Genomic DNA, 16,370 nt, shown 5'->3' with positions numbered 1-16,370 from the left:
GATGCCTACCCCGCCAACTGCACTAGATTGGGACAGCAATATCCGGCTGCGTGCTAGGCACGCATAGGATGCAGTTGGCCGTCATCAATGTCATGCGAGCTGGAAACGACGTTCCTTCAGCAGACTCATGAACTATCGGCAAAACAACTCTCTGGCAGCTACCGACACACCAGGCGATCCCGGTCCCCAACTGTCACGCAATTCGAGACGGATCTTCTCGGATCTTCAATCTTGCTTTGCCACGTTGCTAAGCCCCGAGACAAGTTGTCCAGACTTTTTGGTGGTGAGCCTATCCCAAGGTCTTGGGCTTGGAGAGACTTTACGGCTCGGAGCGTTTGAAGAAGACGGCTGGTCCTTACCCACATGTTCGCTATGCGAAACAATGCCTCCGCTGGCAACTCGCGACTCTCTGTTTCGCAGTGGTATGCCTGCTAATTAAGTCTTTGCCACGCAACTAAGCCAGCATGTTTCTTCATGCGCCCGTGGGTCTGGGGAAGCACGTGGCTGAGCATTGAAGCCCTCTATCCAGTGTCATGCGTGCGCAGATGCCCATGCATTGGAGATTGGATCCAGCGGCATGTGAGCGGCACTTGCAGCTGTCACAACCATCATGTCGGGCCATACAAAAAAGCATCGAGACGTTGTTACCCGAGGAAGAAAGAAGCAAGGAGCGGACCGCAGCGTTCGATCTATACTCGGATGCGTTTCATTGCTAAGTGACGATTGCTTTTTCCAGATGAACTGTCGCGGAAAACCGGCATCGCCGCCACATCACGCTTGCTCGCAACGGTTGTCATTACACTGTCGCATGTATGCCAGGCATTCACCATATCTCGATGGCGAAGTGGTCTCGTCATATATCGGTAATCACAACCGCTCTCTATGCGGAACCGATCAATCATGCATGCGATCAAAGTGCCGTATTACCACTTTACGCCCACGGCACTTATGTACACGCATCTGACGCCGTGCTATTTGGAGACGCCGCGCTTACACTGTACCTGTACTTGCGCCTGAAACATCTTTGCTATTCATATGAGTGAGATATAAGATCGACGTTATGTCAGATTCATGAGGCGTGAGATTCGCGTACCGTACCGCAGCGGAGGCTGATGTCACATGACGCCTGATCTACATTTATCTTTACTGATAGCAAGGATGATGCAAAAAGCAGACCTCGGAAGGGTCTTGAATAGCGAGGTAGAACATGTTCGTTGTGCGTTGCATACAATAACAAAATACTTTCAATAGTGTTCGTGTCCGGATATAGAACACGAGATAAAGCATCAAGATCTCCAGCTCAGGCAACATCACTATCGATACGAAAACCCGAGGTCAGTCGTATCGTGTATGCAGTCTTCGTATCCAACCATGGGATGCCACAAGCAAACGTCGCACATATGCCAATCGATATGCCTGTCTTGACATTTTGTCTAAGGCTTGTCATTTTGCTCAATTGCCCACATGCGCAGCTCACAAGAAAATTCACCAACCAACCACACCACGAGAACACGACTCACTGACCAAGGATAACAAACCCATCTATCGCCTAAAACGAGCTCTACCTTCTATAACTCACCCGCCGCCTACCCGAGCGACAGATCCACTATCTGCATCTAGCCCTCAGCCTCCATTAGCACGAGATCTGGCACTCGCCAGACGACATTCGATTTGCCAGCACCTCTTACAGTAGTACACAAACCCAAACATAGAGTCCCGTAGTATCTTATCGATTAGTTATCGTTGGCGTTGGGCAGCTTTTGTTTCCATGTGCAGTAGGTACACCACAGTTGTGGCGATGTGCAGTAGCCGAAACAGCAGTTTACATGTACGAGCAAAATGTGACGAACGCCACCATGTGTTTTTTCGGAACGCTAAGCGGATAGGTCGATGCGTGAAGGAACCAGTGGAGATGCCACGGTGGAGATAAGATGTGTTGAGCTCTGCGAAGAAGATGCGATAGAGGTGTGGGTACTGCGGAGTCGAGGCAGATAAATTGTATTGCTACTTAACGACTTCTGACGCTTAGAAGTAACTTCTACCGGGTCAATATGGAACGAATTGGTAAGTGTGATGCGAGAATTGATGAACTCCGAGAACCAGGGATGGGGATCTCTAAGATGCTAAGCCCGTAGTCGTAGCTACACAGGAGATCACGAGAGGTCTGAATGTGTGCAATTGAGCGGTACGCTGCACTGGTCAAACATGGCTGTGGTTTCATTCAAAGTTTGCAGTTGACACTGTAGTCATACTGACATACACAAGCCATGTGTATAGTTGAAGGAATGTGTCTCAGCGTCAAACCATCTCCGTCATGGGGAAATCTCAAAGATGGTCTGCATGCGAGCAACGACTGCTGTCGTCTGGCGTTCTTCTCCGCTAGTCGTATAACTCACGTCAACCATCAGGTTCGGTTGGGGAGTAGATATACTAGCGTTCGTGTCAAACTTCACGTAGAGTGTCACTGCGACGGCTGGAGTAACAAATCTCATTCGTTGCCAAACTCCATTCCATCGTGGTATCATTTCGAACAGAAAACTTCGACGGGGCCGCATGATGGCAAGTCCATTGTTCGAGCTAGAAGCCGGTATAACGCCCTGCTTTTCCATGCGCGTGTCGCATGCCCAAACCGTGAACCCATGATATGCATTTCATCCTCTAGGGACGGGGATGCTCGTGTCGATGTCCCTCATAGCCGTAGTGTATCGTCAATAGAAAGGGACGATACGCTTATTGCTCCCTCTGCTTCTTCTTCTCCTCGCGACCGGCGGACTTGCGCTCCAGGATTTGCTCACGGTCCTTGTCGAGCTTGAGCTTGGTGACGACGACCTTGGAGGCAGCGATGGGGATGGGGACGGACTGGCCGTTGCTCTTCTCGCGAACAACTGTGTTGTGAATTAGTATATCTGCTAGCGAGTGGGAATAGAGGGCTACGCACTGCCGTTGACGTGGAGGCAGTACTTGAGGCGGTAGACGGAGGAGATCTTGCCCTCACGTCCCTTGTTGGAGCCGCGGACGACCATGACCTCGTCCTAGGAAAAGTCAGCATACGACGAAACTGGGGGAGAAGATCTGGATACTTACATCCTTGCGGACGGGAATGCTGCGCACTCCGTGCTTCTCGCGGAGCTCCTTACTCAAAGGCGCCTGAAGGTTGTTAGAACATGTCCCATGCAATGTTCCAAGTCTCTTCATACGCTCATGATGACCCGACGCACACTACTCGGCGCACTGAAGTGCGCCTTTCGGGACTTGCGTCGAGAGCTCGCGACCATTGCGTTAACCTTGGTCATTTTTGCTGTGGGATTGGCGGTTGTCGGGTTAGTAGACAAAGTTCGTGTCGCGATCACAAAATTGGTGTTGTGAGAAGTGCCTCTGCTAGGGCGGCTTCGCTTCGCTAGCGCGGTCGGAGGAGTGGTTTCTCCGCGCCGAATGGTCCGGCGCTGCAAGTCGCGTCTGCATCATAGAGCGCATCGCCGAGCCGCCGTCGCGCACTTTCAACACGCGTCGCAGTCAGTCTGCTCTCTCGTCCAGCGCATACCTTGCGCCAAGGTGCAGCCTCGATACGGACCATTCCAGAGTGCGGTATTAATATTGCATCTACATCCACCCGAACCCCCGCTCACGCCTACCCGAGCCCCTTCCCGCGAACCACGGTCCTCATGCAGCGACCGAATCTTCCCTATATAGTGGCTTCGCAAGGGCTTGCAGACCTATAGGAATACGCTGCTATGTCGTCAAACAACTACAATCCTTATAGCTACCCGTATCAACAAAGTTCGGCGCAACAGTATTCGGCATACCAGACTGCACCCGCTGCGAACAGCGCTGCGCAACCATCCCGCCAGTATCAGCAGCCGCCGACGACCCAAGCGCAAGACTACGTCTCCTACCAGCCGCAATCGTACGCGAACCAAAACAGTGGATATGGAACGGTGCAAGATAACTCATGGAGTAGCAACAACTATGGCGGGACACGAGAGACAACCAGAGGCGCCGCCGAGGTTCTGCGTAATATGAGCAGCTCGACATCGTATACGAATAATCCCACGCCGACGAATACTCAAGCGGGCTTCACCGCAACTAACACGGCCGCCCCTTCGCACTCAAGTCGCTATGCCGCCGGCAATTCGCATTCGCCCCAAGTACAGGCGCAACAACCCCACGCTGGCTACGGACAAGCGCAAGCGCGTCCACGGAGCGTCAACAACAATCGCGCGCAGCCAGCGAGTCGAGGCTTGCCATCACCGGCCGTGACGGCAGGGTACCCTTCCCAGACTCAGAGAACCCAAGCGATGTACACCCAGCAGCAACAGCGCTCTGCCAGTCCAGCCCAGCCTCAGTACAACAATGCGCCTGTTAGCAACTCACGCAGCGCAAGTATGACCACCACGGCGAACCAGCAGTATGGCGATTACAATGCTCGACAGCTCCCTAGCGTTGCTGCTGAAGCCTCGCGTAACTCTCAGAACGCCACATCGTCAACGGCCTACAACTACGGCAACGCGCAAATGCCTTCTGCGATCGTGCCGCCACCACCGGCACCGGCCACCAGTATGGCGGACACATACAGTGCGCAGGGCACCACCACTGTAGACCCCATGGCAGTTTACGATCCATGGCCAGAATATCAGCGAAAACAGGCTGCGCAGCAGGCGATTCTAGATGCAGCGCGCGCAGAAGAAGAGAGGATCGCCGAGGAGACGCGCAAACTAGAGGAGCAAAAGAGGGAAGAGGAACGCAAACAACAAGAGGAGGAGGAGGCCAGGTTGCGCGCGTCACAACCCAAGCCAAGAGCGAAGAAGGCGCAAAAACAGCAAGCGAATGCGACGGAAGCAGCTTCTGCAGCATCTAGTGCCGACGGCCCTGCTGAAGCACTAGAGAGCGAGATCCGAGCGATGATGGCTAAGATGAGAGAGCTAAACAGTAAAGACCCGGCACTCCTAGCTCGAATCTGGGAAGAGGAACGCAGAGCGAAAGCGCCCAAGTCTCCGACTGCGCAGAACAAACCCGCTCCTCAGTCTGCCACCCCGCAACCCGCACAGGCTGCACAAACCGTCACGCCCCAAGCGACGAACTCGAAGAAGAAGGCGACACCCAAACCAGTAGCGAAGCCAGCTACGCCTGCCGTACCCCAAGCTGTCCCCGTCAGACAAGCACAGCCGACCCCCACTCGACCCACAGGTAACACTCACTGGCCACCCGAGAAGAAGGCACATCTGGCGAGCGCAGCAGCAGCATATCTCAACGCCCAAAATGACGTTCGCAAAGTTGAACCTAGCCAGATATTGGGCCTACTCAACAGCAACCCTTCCTACATCGAGTTGTGCGAACAACTAGAGCAAATGGGCCTGAAGCTAGATCGCGCAGTGTTCGCTAAGAGCCTACTCACAGCAGTACCAGATGTGAATTCCGCATCCCGCAAGGCAGTACAGGCGGCGCCAGTTCCAGTACAAAAACCGCCAGTGCCGCCTGCCGTCATGAGAAAGGAAGTCGCGACCCCCGTTGCGCCGACCCCTCAATATACACCAGCAACTGCCTCACCAGCGAACGGAAGCTCTTACCCGTCGTTCCCAGGGAGCGCGTCGCCCGCACCCGCACCTGCGCCTGCACCCGTCGCCGAGATGGTGCCAATCAAGCCCGAGCTGAGAAAGCCAGCAAACAAGGAAGAGGCTGCTCGCAAACGCAATCTGAGCGATCTCATCGACTTGTCTCAACTTTCAGAAGAGGAAGACATGGGTCCGCCGCGCAAGAGAATGAATGCAGACCCTTACGCATCGTACTCGCATCAAGATGCCATGGCTGTCGATGAAGAGCCTTCCACCCCGAACTTCCCCATAGCAAACACTCCTTCATATCAGCCACAAGCATCTGCGCCGCCGCCAGTCCATCCGCCGCCTAACGAACTCCGGTACCAGGTCTATGTTGAACCACTTGAGAAGAAGAATGCTCTCCGTCGAAACACATACAACCCTGCCACGATTGCAAGGGATGTACTCCTCGCTTGTGGACGCCATCCGTCTGAGCGCAATCTGAACCAACATCTAGATGGGCTGAGGACCACATTACCACAGATAACTTGGGAATCGGATCTTAGTACAATCAGGTGGGACTTGATTGATCCAGGACGACCTCCTCCAGGGTATTTCAAAGACGGCGTTCAAGGCTTGACTGAGGATGCAGACGATGAGGAAGACGATTCCGACGACGATGAAGCGCGTCGTGTCCGCGCTCCGCCCAGTGCGATTGGTGAAGGTGGGGCTCAGAAGGTCCAAGCTCTACCCGAAGCCATCAATCCGTTTAAGCAGAAGCGCCGCGGTCGCCCTCCTCGACACTCCCTCCCCAACGGTGCGGGTCCAGGTCCAGCGACACCCAAACGTCCGAGCAACCCCGTTTCTATGAGCCAAAGTGCCCCACGCCCTACTTCCGGTGCTGCTGGGGTTGGATATCAAGCATTCCGCTCCGCTACGGAGTATGGGCCTGATGGCAAGCCACTGCCGAAGAAGAAGGGCCGCCCAATTGGGTGGAGAAAGGCAATCCATGGATCTCCGGCTGCGCAGTCTCGTCCAGCTCTGAACGGTCACACAGGTCCTCTCAAGCACCAGCCGCCGCAACCAAGCTTATTGCGCAACGAGCCCATCCGTATCAGCTCCCGGTCGCCGAGTGTTGCAAACCATATCCCGCAGTACCGATCGTATAAGTGCAAGTGGCAGAACTGTCAGGCGGATCTACACAATCTAGAGACGCTTCAAAAGCATATATACAAGGTGCATCGCAAGGAGACTCTGGAATGCTTGTGGGATGATTGCGGCAAAGAAGTCACCAACTACGACCCTATGACGAACATGAGCATCGAGCGTCATCAGCCTCATTCCTTCGATCTAGAGAGCAACTGGCGCAATCACATATACGAAGCCCATATCAGTCCTCTGTCATGGCAGCTTGGTGATGGGCCGACTGGGGGTCTCTCTGGTAAGGAAGATAATTGATGGGCTTAGATCGTCGTTGAACACTTGGAGAGAAATGATCTAACGCTCTCATTCATAGACTCGCATGATTCTGAGGCATATCTCAGCGATGCGCAGGGACGTCAAGTTACACCACGTATCACAGTCGAGCCCGAGCGAATAGAAGCACTGAGCATGTCACCACAGGCACCTGTTGGCCAAGGTCGCGGTCGCGGACGTCCGCCCAAGCGTTCAGCGGAAGAAGAAGCCCGCGATGCGCATGAAAGACTTGTGTCGCTCAAGAAGCGCATTGGTGGACCCGGTATGGATCGTGGAGGCGTAACGCTTGCCAACGAGAAGCGTCGAAGGGGTTTCATCGAAGGCGACGAGGAAGAGGAGGAGCTGGTAGATGCCGAGGATTGAGGACTGCGAATAACTTCAGATTTGGTAATTTTGTATAAGTACGCGTATACCCATAGCGAGGACAAGGCGCATTGGGAGTCTTTGTGGGTGCGCAGTAGAAGGAAACCGAAGCATGTCTCCATGCGTAAGCCATAGCCAATTCAACCATGTTCAATCCATCAGCGACCAAACCGCTATATTGATGCGCCAGAACTCCATGCCCCCATTCGATAAAAGTCTCCGAGCTGCAAGTGGTATCCCTTGTCTTCTCCCCAGCCTCTTTCCTTATTGTGACCCTCTCCCACGTATGCACCGCGCAACTCATGCCTTGACCTTGCCTGCTGCGGCCTTGGGCTTCTCCTCAACTTTGTGATCGTCGGAATTGACCTCGAGAAAATGGTACAGAACGATGAGCAGCATGGCAGCGCTTCCGAGGAAGATGGCGAGCGAGTAAAGTTGGCTGTCGGTAATCATCTTGGGTGCGACCGCGCGTCGAGTGTAGCTGGGTGACAGGTGTAAGGCGTCAAGGGCGCTGCGGAGTTGTTAGTAAATCCAATGGCAGAGACAAGAATGCCAAGAGCTTACGGAAGCTAGATGCGACAGAACAATTCGAGAGACGGGAATGTCGCGACAGTATTGGATGCGCTGCGATTGACTATTGGGGTTCATGTGAAGGCCACCTTGAAGCTTCGGGAATGTCGGCGAAGGTAGGGCTGGCTCTAGCGCCAGATGCTCCGCCACTCGAAATTCCACCCCACACAGCGTCATTCTCACTTTGACACACACGACCCAGGTCCCATATCCCCCGCCAGGCACCGAATTTTCGACTCTCCAAGGCGCCCGGATCCTTGGAACATTCCAAACCACCCACCCCACTGTCACTTCAACGTCCGTACACAATAAGCCAAGATGCCACCCAAAGGCAAGGGCGAGCAGCCCAAGGTGAAGAAGGTCGCCGTAGACAAGACCTTTGGTATGAAGAATAAGAAGGGAGGAGCCGCCCAGAAGCAGATTGCGCAACTCAAAGCCACCACCGCATCAGGTGGCACACCCGACGAAAAGCGCAAGGCCGCTGAGAAAGCCCAGCGCGAGAAAGACAAGGCGGCGGCAGAACAAGCCCGCAAAGAGACCGCCGAGCTCTTCAAACCAGTGCAGGTCCAGAAAGTACCTTTTGGCACCGACCCTAAGACCGTACTATGCCAGTTCTACAAGAAGGGAAACTGCGAAAAGGGCAAGAAGTGCAAGTTCAGCCATGACCTGGCCATCGAGCGCAAAACAGAGAAGAGGAGTTTATATACCGATAACAGAGACCAAGAAAAGGAAGAGGAAGAGGAGCGACGGAAGAAGGATAACATGGACGATTGGGACGAGGAAAAGCTGCGACAGGTCGTTCTCAGCAAGCACGGCAACCCAAAGACCACAACAGACAAAGTGTGCAAGTACTTTGTTCAGGCTATCGAGGACCAGAAGTATGGTTGGTTCTGGACGTGCCCGAACGGAGGTGAGTTTCGACAACGAAATGTATGTGAGGCGCGCGCTGACCTGTATCTAAGGCGACAAGTGCATGTACAAGCACTCTCTACCACCTGGGTACGTATTCTCAATTCTTTGTCACCATACAGAAAGAACACATCTGGGAATCGAAACTAACATGTTCTTCAGATTCGTCATCAAGACTAGGGAACAACGCGCCGCCGAAAAGGCCCTAATGGCCAACTCACCACTCAACACCCTCACCCTCGAAGACTTCCTTGAATCTGAACGACACAAGCTTACCGGCAAGCTCACACCTGTGACGCCCGAAACATTCGCCAAGTGGAAGAAGGAGCGTATCGACAAGAAGCAGGCTGAGGAGGAGGCCAAGAAGATGAAGGATGCCACTGGTAGGGCTATGTTCGAGAAGGGTGACTGGGCACAAGACAGCGATGCGGATAGTGATGATGAGGGCGGCGACGAGTGGAACTTGGAGACCATGAGGAAGGAAACCGAGGCAGCGAGAGCGCGAAAGGAAGAGGAGAGAATGGCAGTCGCACTCGGCAACATGACAGTATCTTGAGGATATCCATCCACTTTGGATCGAACACCACCGGGGGAGATGAAGCGGGAAGACCTCGCCGGTTGCCACACAATGCTGCAAAAGCTTGCGGGGCATTACCGGGACCTGGCTTCGATGGAAGTATGTGGAGGCGACAGATTGACTTGATGCAGTCTTTTTTGCATCATCAGCATGTTTGGCCGTGTCTGGGCTTCAGCGTTCATGCGGCATGTCCCGAACATTATACGCAAAGCTTAGTCGGCTTTGTGTGAACGGCGCTGGCGTCTGGGTTCTGGTATATATTATTGGTATCATACATGATTGTACGAATACAGAAGTACATTCACCGGGGCAAGTTGCTCTACGGACTCGCATTATTGTGGTACTTAATAGGTGCGTCTGATTGAAAGTGAGATGAATGTCAACGAGGTCAAGCGTGAATGCCGATATCGAAACAAGCTGGCGTAAGATGCCTTGGGTCGCAAAGATTATGATGATCTACATGATGTGAGCTTTCTTACATCCAGAACGTTTCGTCAATCACGATACATATCACCACGGCCAATTTCAACATCTGCACGGTACATTTCAGAATCAAGACGGAGGATTTCGAGACCGTCACGGCGAAATTTAGATCCTTTTCATTCACTAGCAGCAAGGCTCCTGTTGAAGCTATGACATTCTGCGGCAACACCCTCGATGCAAACTCCACGGGAAGCATACTCGGTACTCGCAAGCGTAGTCTTACTTACACGTGCAGTCTTATCTTCATCTCAACGACAAGCTTCGGCGCTATTACCTGCACCCTCATTGGCAGTACACGCACCCTCGTACGAAGTCAAAAAGCAAAAAGGAATCCTACTCACACACCGAACATCAAGGGAAGAAGAAGCGGTAAATGTAAGCGGCCGAAACACTCCACTTCACGATACTCCATGCCAACCTCGCCTGCCTCGCCCAGATCGCGGCTGCGAGTCACCTAACCTGCATGCAACCACACTAGCCCTCCAAAAGGCAAAGTGCGAGATACGTCTTGGCGCTCAAAATGCCGCGCATCAGTTCCGCCAACCGCCTAGTCAGACTCCCCGCAACATGACGGCATGCCCATTCGGCGCACGCGGCGACCCACGTACCCAGGTCCCCAGGCCCTGGTTCCCTCTCACGCGCATCCGAAGTCGTGTGCCGGCGCGCACTACGCACTCCCGAGTTGTCTTGCCATGACGAAGACGCGGCCGAGGCTAGCCTTGGTCCGTGGTTTGATGGCGTCGTTTAACTGATTCTTAAAGAGCAGGTGCCGGTCACTGGGATCGTCGGTTATTGTTCGAGTTAATATACTTTATACCCTTTTTACATCTTTTACGCCTCTTTCTTTACGCCCTGTCGCCTGCATTGAGCATTTCGGTGTAGCTGAGAGCGAAGAGATTACTTGACTTTGATCATTGAGTGTGGGGCATCATCCGTATTCCCGGATCGTTCCCGACGCGTTTGTGTCTACCTGAGAGCCTCTTCTTTGGATATTATTTGAAAGAATAGCAATGGCGGTGGAAAACTACGATATCGTTATCGTGGGCGCAGGCCCCGTTGGTCTCTGTCTGTCAACATGTCTCGCGAGATGGGGCTACAAGATCAAGCACATCGACAATCGACCGGAGCCGACCGCCACTGGACGCGCAGACGGAATCCAGCCGCGTTCCCTCGATCTCCTACGCAACATGGGTCTTAAGCGAAAGATTATGGAATACGAACCTGCAAAGGTTTATGAGGTGGCTTTTTGGGATCCAGCGCAAAAGGGTATTCATAGGACAGGTACTTGGGCTAGTTGTCCAAAGTTCATCGATGCGCGGTATCCGTTTACTACGCTTCTCCACCAGGGTATGATTGAGAGGACGTTTATTGGGGATATCGAGAAGAACGGTGGTCAGATCCAAAGACCCTGGACGATCAAGGGTTTCAAGAACGATGGCAAGGATCAGACGTATCCTGTTGAGGTCAACCTGGCGCATGTCGATGGCACCCACGAAGAGACTGTACGCGCGAAGTACTTGTTCAGTGGAGAGGGAGCGAGGAGTTTTGTCCGGGATCAGCTGGGTGTCAAGATGATCTATAAGGATCCTATTGCGCATGTTTGGGGTGTCATGGATGGTGTTGTCAGGACGAACTTCCCCGACATCAAGGTATGTATCTCCTATGTTCTTTGCTCCTGGGGTACTAACAGTAACATAGATGAAATGCACAATTCACTCCGACAACGGCTCCATTATGATCATCCCACGCGAGAACAACATGGTCCGCTTGTATATCCAAGTCGCATCTTCCACGGACAAAGACTGGGACCCGCGGAAATCCGCCACTGCGGAGGATGTTCAGGCGCGTGCCAAAAAGATCTTCGAACCGTACACCATCTCTTGGGACCGCGTAGAATGGTACTCAGTCTACCCTATCGGCCAAGGTATCGCGGAACGCTACACACTCGACGAGCGCGTCTTCATGGGTGGTGATGCATGCCACACACATAGCCCCAAGGCTGGCCAGGGAATGAACACAGCGTTCTTGGACGCAGTAAACATTGCATGGAAGATCCATCACGTAGAGAGCGGCTGGGCACCCCGCTCCCTCCTCTCGACATACGAATCCGAACGCAAACTCATCGCCGAAACGCTCCTCGACTTCGACGCCCGCTACGCAAAGCTCTTCTCCGCACGGATACCATCAGCTGGCGAAGTCGCCGGCGCATCCGCAAAAGAAGCCCCCGAAGACAACGAGTTCATCAAGACATTCAAAGCCAGCTGCGAGTTCACCAGCGGATACGGCGTAGCCTACAAACCCAACATGATAAACTGGGGCCCCGAACACTCCGCACAGCACCCCCTCATCCTCTCCTACCAAAACGGCACAAGCCAACGGACAGGCAGAATCATGACCCCCGCAACCGTCACACGAGTCGTAGACGCCAACGTCGTACATCTCGAACAAGAAATCCCCATGAACGGCTCCTACCGCATGTTCATCTTCGGTGGTAGCTTGGACAAGAGCGCAACGGCACTTAAGGACTTGGCGTCGCAGATGTCATCTCCTACATCCTTCTTCAGCACGTTCCTCCACCGCGATATCAAGGAGAAAGACCGGTACCACGAACGCCACAACCCCCACACCGATTTCCTTTCCCTGGCCCTCGTCTTTTCGGCGCCCCGCTCAAGTATTCACATCGATGAGCAACTACCTCAGCCTTTCAGCCGCTACGCCGATCACGTTTACGCCGATGATGTCTGGGACCAGAGGGTTCCTGATGCAAAGGCTGCGGCGCATGCTAAGATGGGTCTTGATGAGGAAACAGGTGGTGTTGTCGTTGTAAGGCCGGACGGCTATGTTGGTGTCGTTGTTAAGCTGGCGGAAGGCAAGGGTACGTGTGAAGCGTTGGATGCATGGTTCTCTGGGGTCACAGGGAAGAAGCTTGGGGGTGAGAGGGCGAGTTTGTAGATGGGTCGGATTTGCATAGCGTTTCAAATTCAAATAAGTTCTAAATTACTCCGACTTAAACATGCAAATGCACATTTAGCGTAACACCGAGGTTCATTGCGAAGATGGCTTCCGTGTGCAGGGAAACGATGACGTCATCATACATGGTCGTGCCGCTCAGTAGAAGACGCGTTGGAGGTTTGCAAGCCACTCAGATATACATGCACCATGCTGAATACACATGAACTATTTTCAGCGGCTATCGCGACTCATCATAGCCTTACACCCAGATAGGAAAACGAGTATACGCGCCGTGCAACAAGCGATGTAAGCACTACCATGAGTACTGATACGGCCACCGATGATGATCTCTTTCCGTGTATACTCATTGGCTCTCAATGATGTAACAAGAAGTCTACGCTCGCACAAGGGACGAGGCTTGATCTAAGATGCAGCAGTTGCTGCGGATGGCTTGATTCTGGCTCCGCAGAATGAGAAACGGGAGTAAGCCAAGTATATTGTGGGAGGCCTAAATGCCAGCGCGGCGTGCTACCTCCTGGGCGTAAGTTGCAGGAGAGGGGTGATGGAGACATACAAAAGCATAGAGAAACACTTCAATCGTCATACCGGCTTCTCCGTGCTCGAAGAAGTTGAGATCGAGCTCCCAAAAGAAACACCATGCCTCAGAGATCCCTCTACGTCGCAGGCCTGGTGCCCCTACTCTTCGCAGTCCTCTACTTCCAACTAGGCAACCTCACCTCCCTCTTCAACCATGCCACCCAAATCCTCAGCCCACATCCAGCAACGACCAAACCCCCCATCATCATGGCCGCAACCCCGGCCTTCAGCCACATGGAAAAAATCACCACAATAACCCAAGGTCTCATCTCCCGCGGCTACCCCGTTTACTTCATCTCCGGGCCCGAATTTCAAGACTACATCGAATCAATCGGCGCAACCTACATCGGCATCGAAGGCCAAGGCCCGCAAATCATGTCTGGAGAAGACCTAGGCCAGTTTATCAGTCTGCAGGGTGATGAACAGGAGGTTTTTGCTTTTAAGAATATTTTTATCAAGACGATTCCGGCGCAATACCGCACGCTGCAACGTACGTTTCGGGAATTTCGAGAACAGTATGGAGAGAAGGAGAAGATGATATTCATCTTCGACTGCACGTACGGCGGTCTCGCACCTGTTATACATGGCGCGCCTGGTATCAGGCCTGATGCTTCCATTGCTATAGGTCTAGCTCCGTATGCAGCAGCCAGCAACGATACCTTCCCCTTCCGCTCAGGAAAATACCCAGACACCAGTCTTGAGAGCCAGAAAGTGCATTTCGAAGCCCAACAAGCTCATCGCAGGGAACATCCGATTGACACGCCCGTTAACGCGGCTGTCGATGCTCTACTGCTGGAAATGGGCGCTACGACTACGACGCCGAGTCTGTACGATATGATGATGCGCGCTTCAGATGTGTATCTGCAATACGGGATTCCGGCTTTCGAATGGGAGCGTAGTGATTGGCGTCCGCATCTTCGGTTTATGGGCGCGCCTGTTGCGGTGGGTATTGCGGAACATAGTCTGCCTGAGTGGTGGGGCGATGTGCTTGAAGCAAAGGCTGCGGGGAAGACGGTTGTGGCTGTGTCTTCTAGCAGTGTGGTATATGATACTAGTGCGCTTGTCAAACCGGCGTTGGAGGCGTTCGGCGGGAGGGAAGATGTTTTTGTTGTGGCCACGTTGGTTACGTCGGATGTGGAGATGTTGGATTTCGCCATACCGGCGAATGCGAGAGTGACGAAGTTTATTCCTTTAGATTTGGCGCTGCCGGATGTACGTATATCCCGGGTTGATGTTGGACGTGACTGTGTGGTTGCTGACACTGAAGCAGGTAGATGTTCTAGTCACGAACGGCGGATACGGCACCATTCAACAATCGCTCCGCGCAGGTGTACCTATGATCGTCTCGGGTAACGGACAAGATAAACTGCATACCGGCACTCTGATCAACTACAGAGGCTTTGGTATCTATCATGCTTTGCCGCAAGTAACGCCAGGACTGCTGACGGAGACTTTCGACAAGATCATGGGCAACGCCACATACAAGTACGTTGTCTCTTACCTATCCGTGCTGTGGGACTGAGTGACGGGCACGGAGCTGACGAGAAATAGGCAGAGGCTCGATACCATTAAGAGGGAATACGAGACGTATAACGCGGTGGATGTTGTCGAGGATACGATTAAGAAGGTAGTCAATGGCGAACTGGTCTTCTAGGTATCGGAGTGGATGTCAGCGATGTACGGTTATCGCGAGAGATGCCAAGTGTTCGCGTGCTTGGTTGAAGAGGAAACGTGAATAAGGACTTGCATAACCTATGTCTTCTGCGTGTAACTGTTGGCGTACTTACCGCTCTGTTGACGTATCTTATTGCTGTGCTCATAAAACTAAGTAACCCATCTACCTTGCTACCATGTCGCATAGTGTGGGCAAAGTAAGAAGCTGAGTCCGGTAGTCCGCTAAAATTGTACTTTGTTGCAGCTAGCAAATCACTACTATTTTCAAAGTCTCTACAAGTTACGTGTAAGTAACACCTTAGCCTATTCGTCAAGAAGGAGAGTGCGCGGAGCATTTAGAGAGCTAAAAAAAATGCAACATCATCTGCAATTTCCATCTCACAGAATTGACGTAGTCAAAACTAAAAATAAAAGGATTCTAGAAGCTCAACCCCAGCGACATCAGCAGCACTATGCAGCTTGCTGACGCCGCAGTTGGCAAAAAGAAATGCCCCCCAGCAGGATCGAACTGCTGACCTCGGGATATCTGCTCTGTCGAACAGTCATAGAGTATATGAGACCCACGTGATAACCAACTACACCAGGGAGGCTTGTGCGATCAAGCTTCAGATGGTGACATAGGATGCCACCTGCTGCGAAACCGCTGCACCGGAGAGGTGCTGTTTGATTGATGACAATTTCTTCCAGTAAAACACTTATAATCTCAACATATTGAGCGGTGGAGTGCGTGTGGAGCGGGAAACATTCGAATTATCACCTGCGTCTTTGATAGGCTGTGTCGGATCGGTGTGCTGGTAATGTGACACATCGCTGTTTGAAATGTGGGTAATTACCGCGATGTGCGCTGACTCCCGAGGTACGCTGCAGATGTGGACCCAAGTCCTAAGCCTCTTACCAATGAAACCAAACAAGACTGTGATGATGAAACAGTGCTCGTAAGGTTGCTTTCCGTTGTGTATCGACTGGAGAATGCATGCAGACCTGAGGGGATGCTGTTCCCTAGTCCAAAAATATGCATTTTGGGCCGATTCGCTCCGGCAAAAAGCTGCAACTTCGCGGGCAAGCCTTCCCGGACGACGGGAGGCCTCGCACGCAAAAAGAATGGTCACTACGAGGGTCGAACTCGCGACCTTGGCGTTATTAGCACCACGCTCTAACCAACTGAGCTAAGCGACCGATGTTTGGTTGTTTCGATGGAGGTTTGCCAATCTTGACGAAATATCAAGGGAGAACACCAA

General features: G+C 52.8%; 6 protein-coding genes and 2 non-coding genes across 8 annotated transcripts; 4 read left to right on the top strand and 4 right to left on the bottom strand.

The window, feature by feature from the left end:
- Positions 1-2,730: 2,730 nt before the first annotated feature.
- RPL26B (60S ribosomal protein L26B) lies at positions 2,731-3,293 on the bottom strand (the record flags this gene model as incomplete). The annotated part of the gene is made up of 4 exons (XM_049359560.1): positions 2,731-2,885; positions 2,939-3,032; positions 3,085-3,147; positions 3,198-3,293. 4 exons carry the CDS (start codon positions 3,291-3,293, stop codon positions 2,731-2,733), a joined length of 408 nt encoding a protein of 135 aa, XP_049206091.1.
- Positions 3,294-4,295: 1,002 nt separating this feature from the next.
- Positions 4,296-7,370, top strand: J4E79_010726 (uncharacterized protein; the record flags this gene model as incomplete). Its single annotated transcript, XM_049359559.1, has 2 exons — positions 4,296-6,972; positions 7,048-7,370. 2 exons carry the CDS (start codon positions 4,296-4,298, stop codon positions 7,368-7,370), a joined length of 3,000 nt encoding a protein of 999 aa, XP_049206090.1.
- Positions 7,371-7,670: 300 nt separating this feature from the next.
- J4E79_010725 (uncharacterized protein) lies at positions 7,671-8,018 on the bottom strand (the record flags this gene model as incomplete). Its single annotated transcript, XM_049359558.1, has 2 exons — positions 7,671-7,881; positions 7,951-8,018. 2 exons carry the CDS (start codon positions 8,016-8,018, stop codon positions 7,671-7,673), a joined length of 279 nt encoding a protein of 92 aa, XP_049206089.1.
- A 240-nt stretch (positions 8,019-8,258) lies between these two features.
- J4E79_010724 (uncharacterized protein) lies at positions 8,259-9,405 on the top strand (the record flags this gene model as incomplete). The annotated part of the gene is made up of 3 exons (XM_049359557.1): positions 8,259-8,850; positions 8,903-8,939; positions 9,012-9,405. 3 exons carry the CDS (start codon positions 8,259-8,261, stop codon positions 9,403-9,405), a joined length of 1,023 nt encoding a protein of 340 aa, XP_049206088.1.
- A 1,514-nt stretch (positions 9,406-10,919) lies between these two features.
- On the top strand, positions 10,920-12,861 carry J4E79_010723 (uncharacterized protein; the record flags this gene model as incomplete). Its single annotated transcript, XM_049359556.1, has 2 exons — positions 10,920-11,558; positions 11,608-12,861. 2 exons carry the CDS (start codon positions 10,920-10,922, stop codon positions 12,859-12,861), a joined length of 1,893 nt encoding a protein of 630 aa, XP_049206087.1.
- Positions 12,862-13,518: 657 nt separating this feature from the next.
- J4E79_010722 (uncharacterized protein) lies at positions 13,519-15,112 on the top strand (the record flags this gene model as incomplete). The annotated part of the gene is made up of 3 exons (XM_049359555.1): positions 13,519-14,670; positions 14,729-14,943; positions 15,010-15,112. The coding sequence occupies 3 exons, from the start codon at positions 13,519-13,521 to the stop codon at positions 15,110-15,112; spliced, it is 1,470 nt and encodes a 489-aa protein (XP_049206086.1).
- A 508-nt stretch (positions 15,113-15,620) lies between these two features.
- J4E79_010721 lies at positions 15,621-15,722 on the bottom strand. The gene has a single exon. It is a non-coding gene; the product is annotated as a tRNA-Met (tRNA).
- A 512-nt stretch (positions 15,723-16,234) lies between these two features.
- On the bottom strand, positions 16,235-16,308 carry J4E79_010720. The gene has a single exon. It is a non-coding gene; the product is annotated as a tRNA-Ile (tRNA).
- Between the last annotated feature and the right edge of the window lie 62 nt (positions 16,309-16,370).

This window comes from Alternaria viburni, assembly GCF_023758015.1.
Source record: "Alternaria viburni strain BMP 2772 chromosome Unknown scaffold_32, whole genome shotgun sequence".
Classification (NCBI taxonomy): domain Eukaryota; kingdom Fungi; phylum Ascomycota; class Dothideomycetes; order Pleosporales; family Pleosporaceae; genus Alternaria; species Alternaria viburni.
This window is presented reverse-complemented; position numbering and strand designations above follow the sequence as displayed.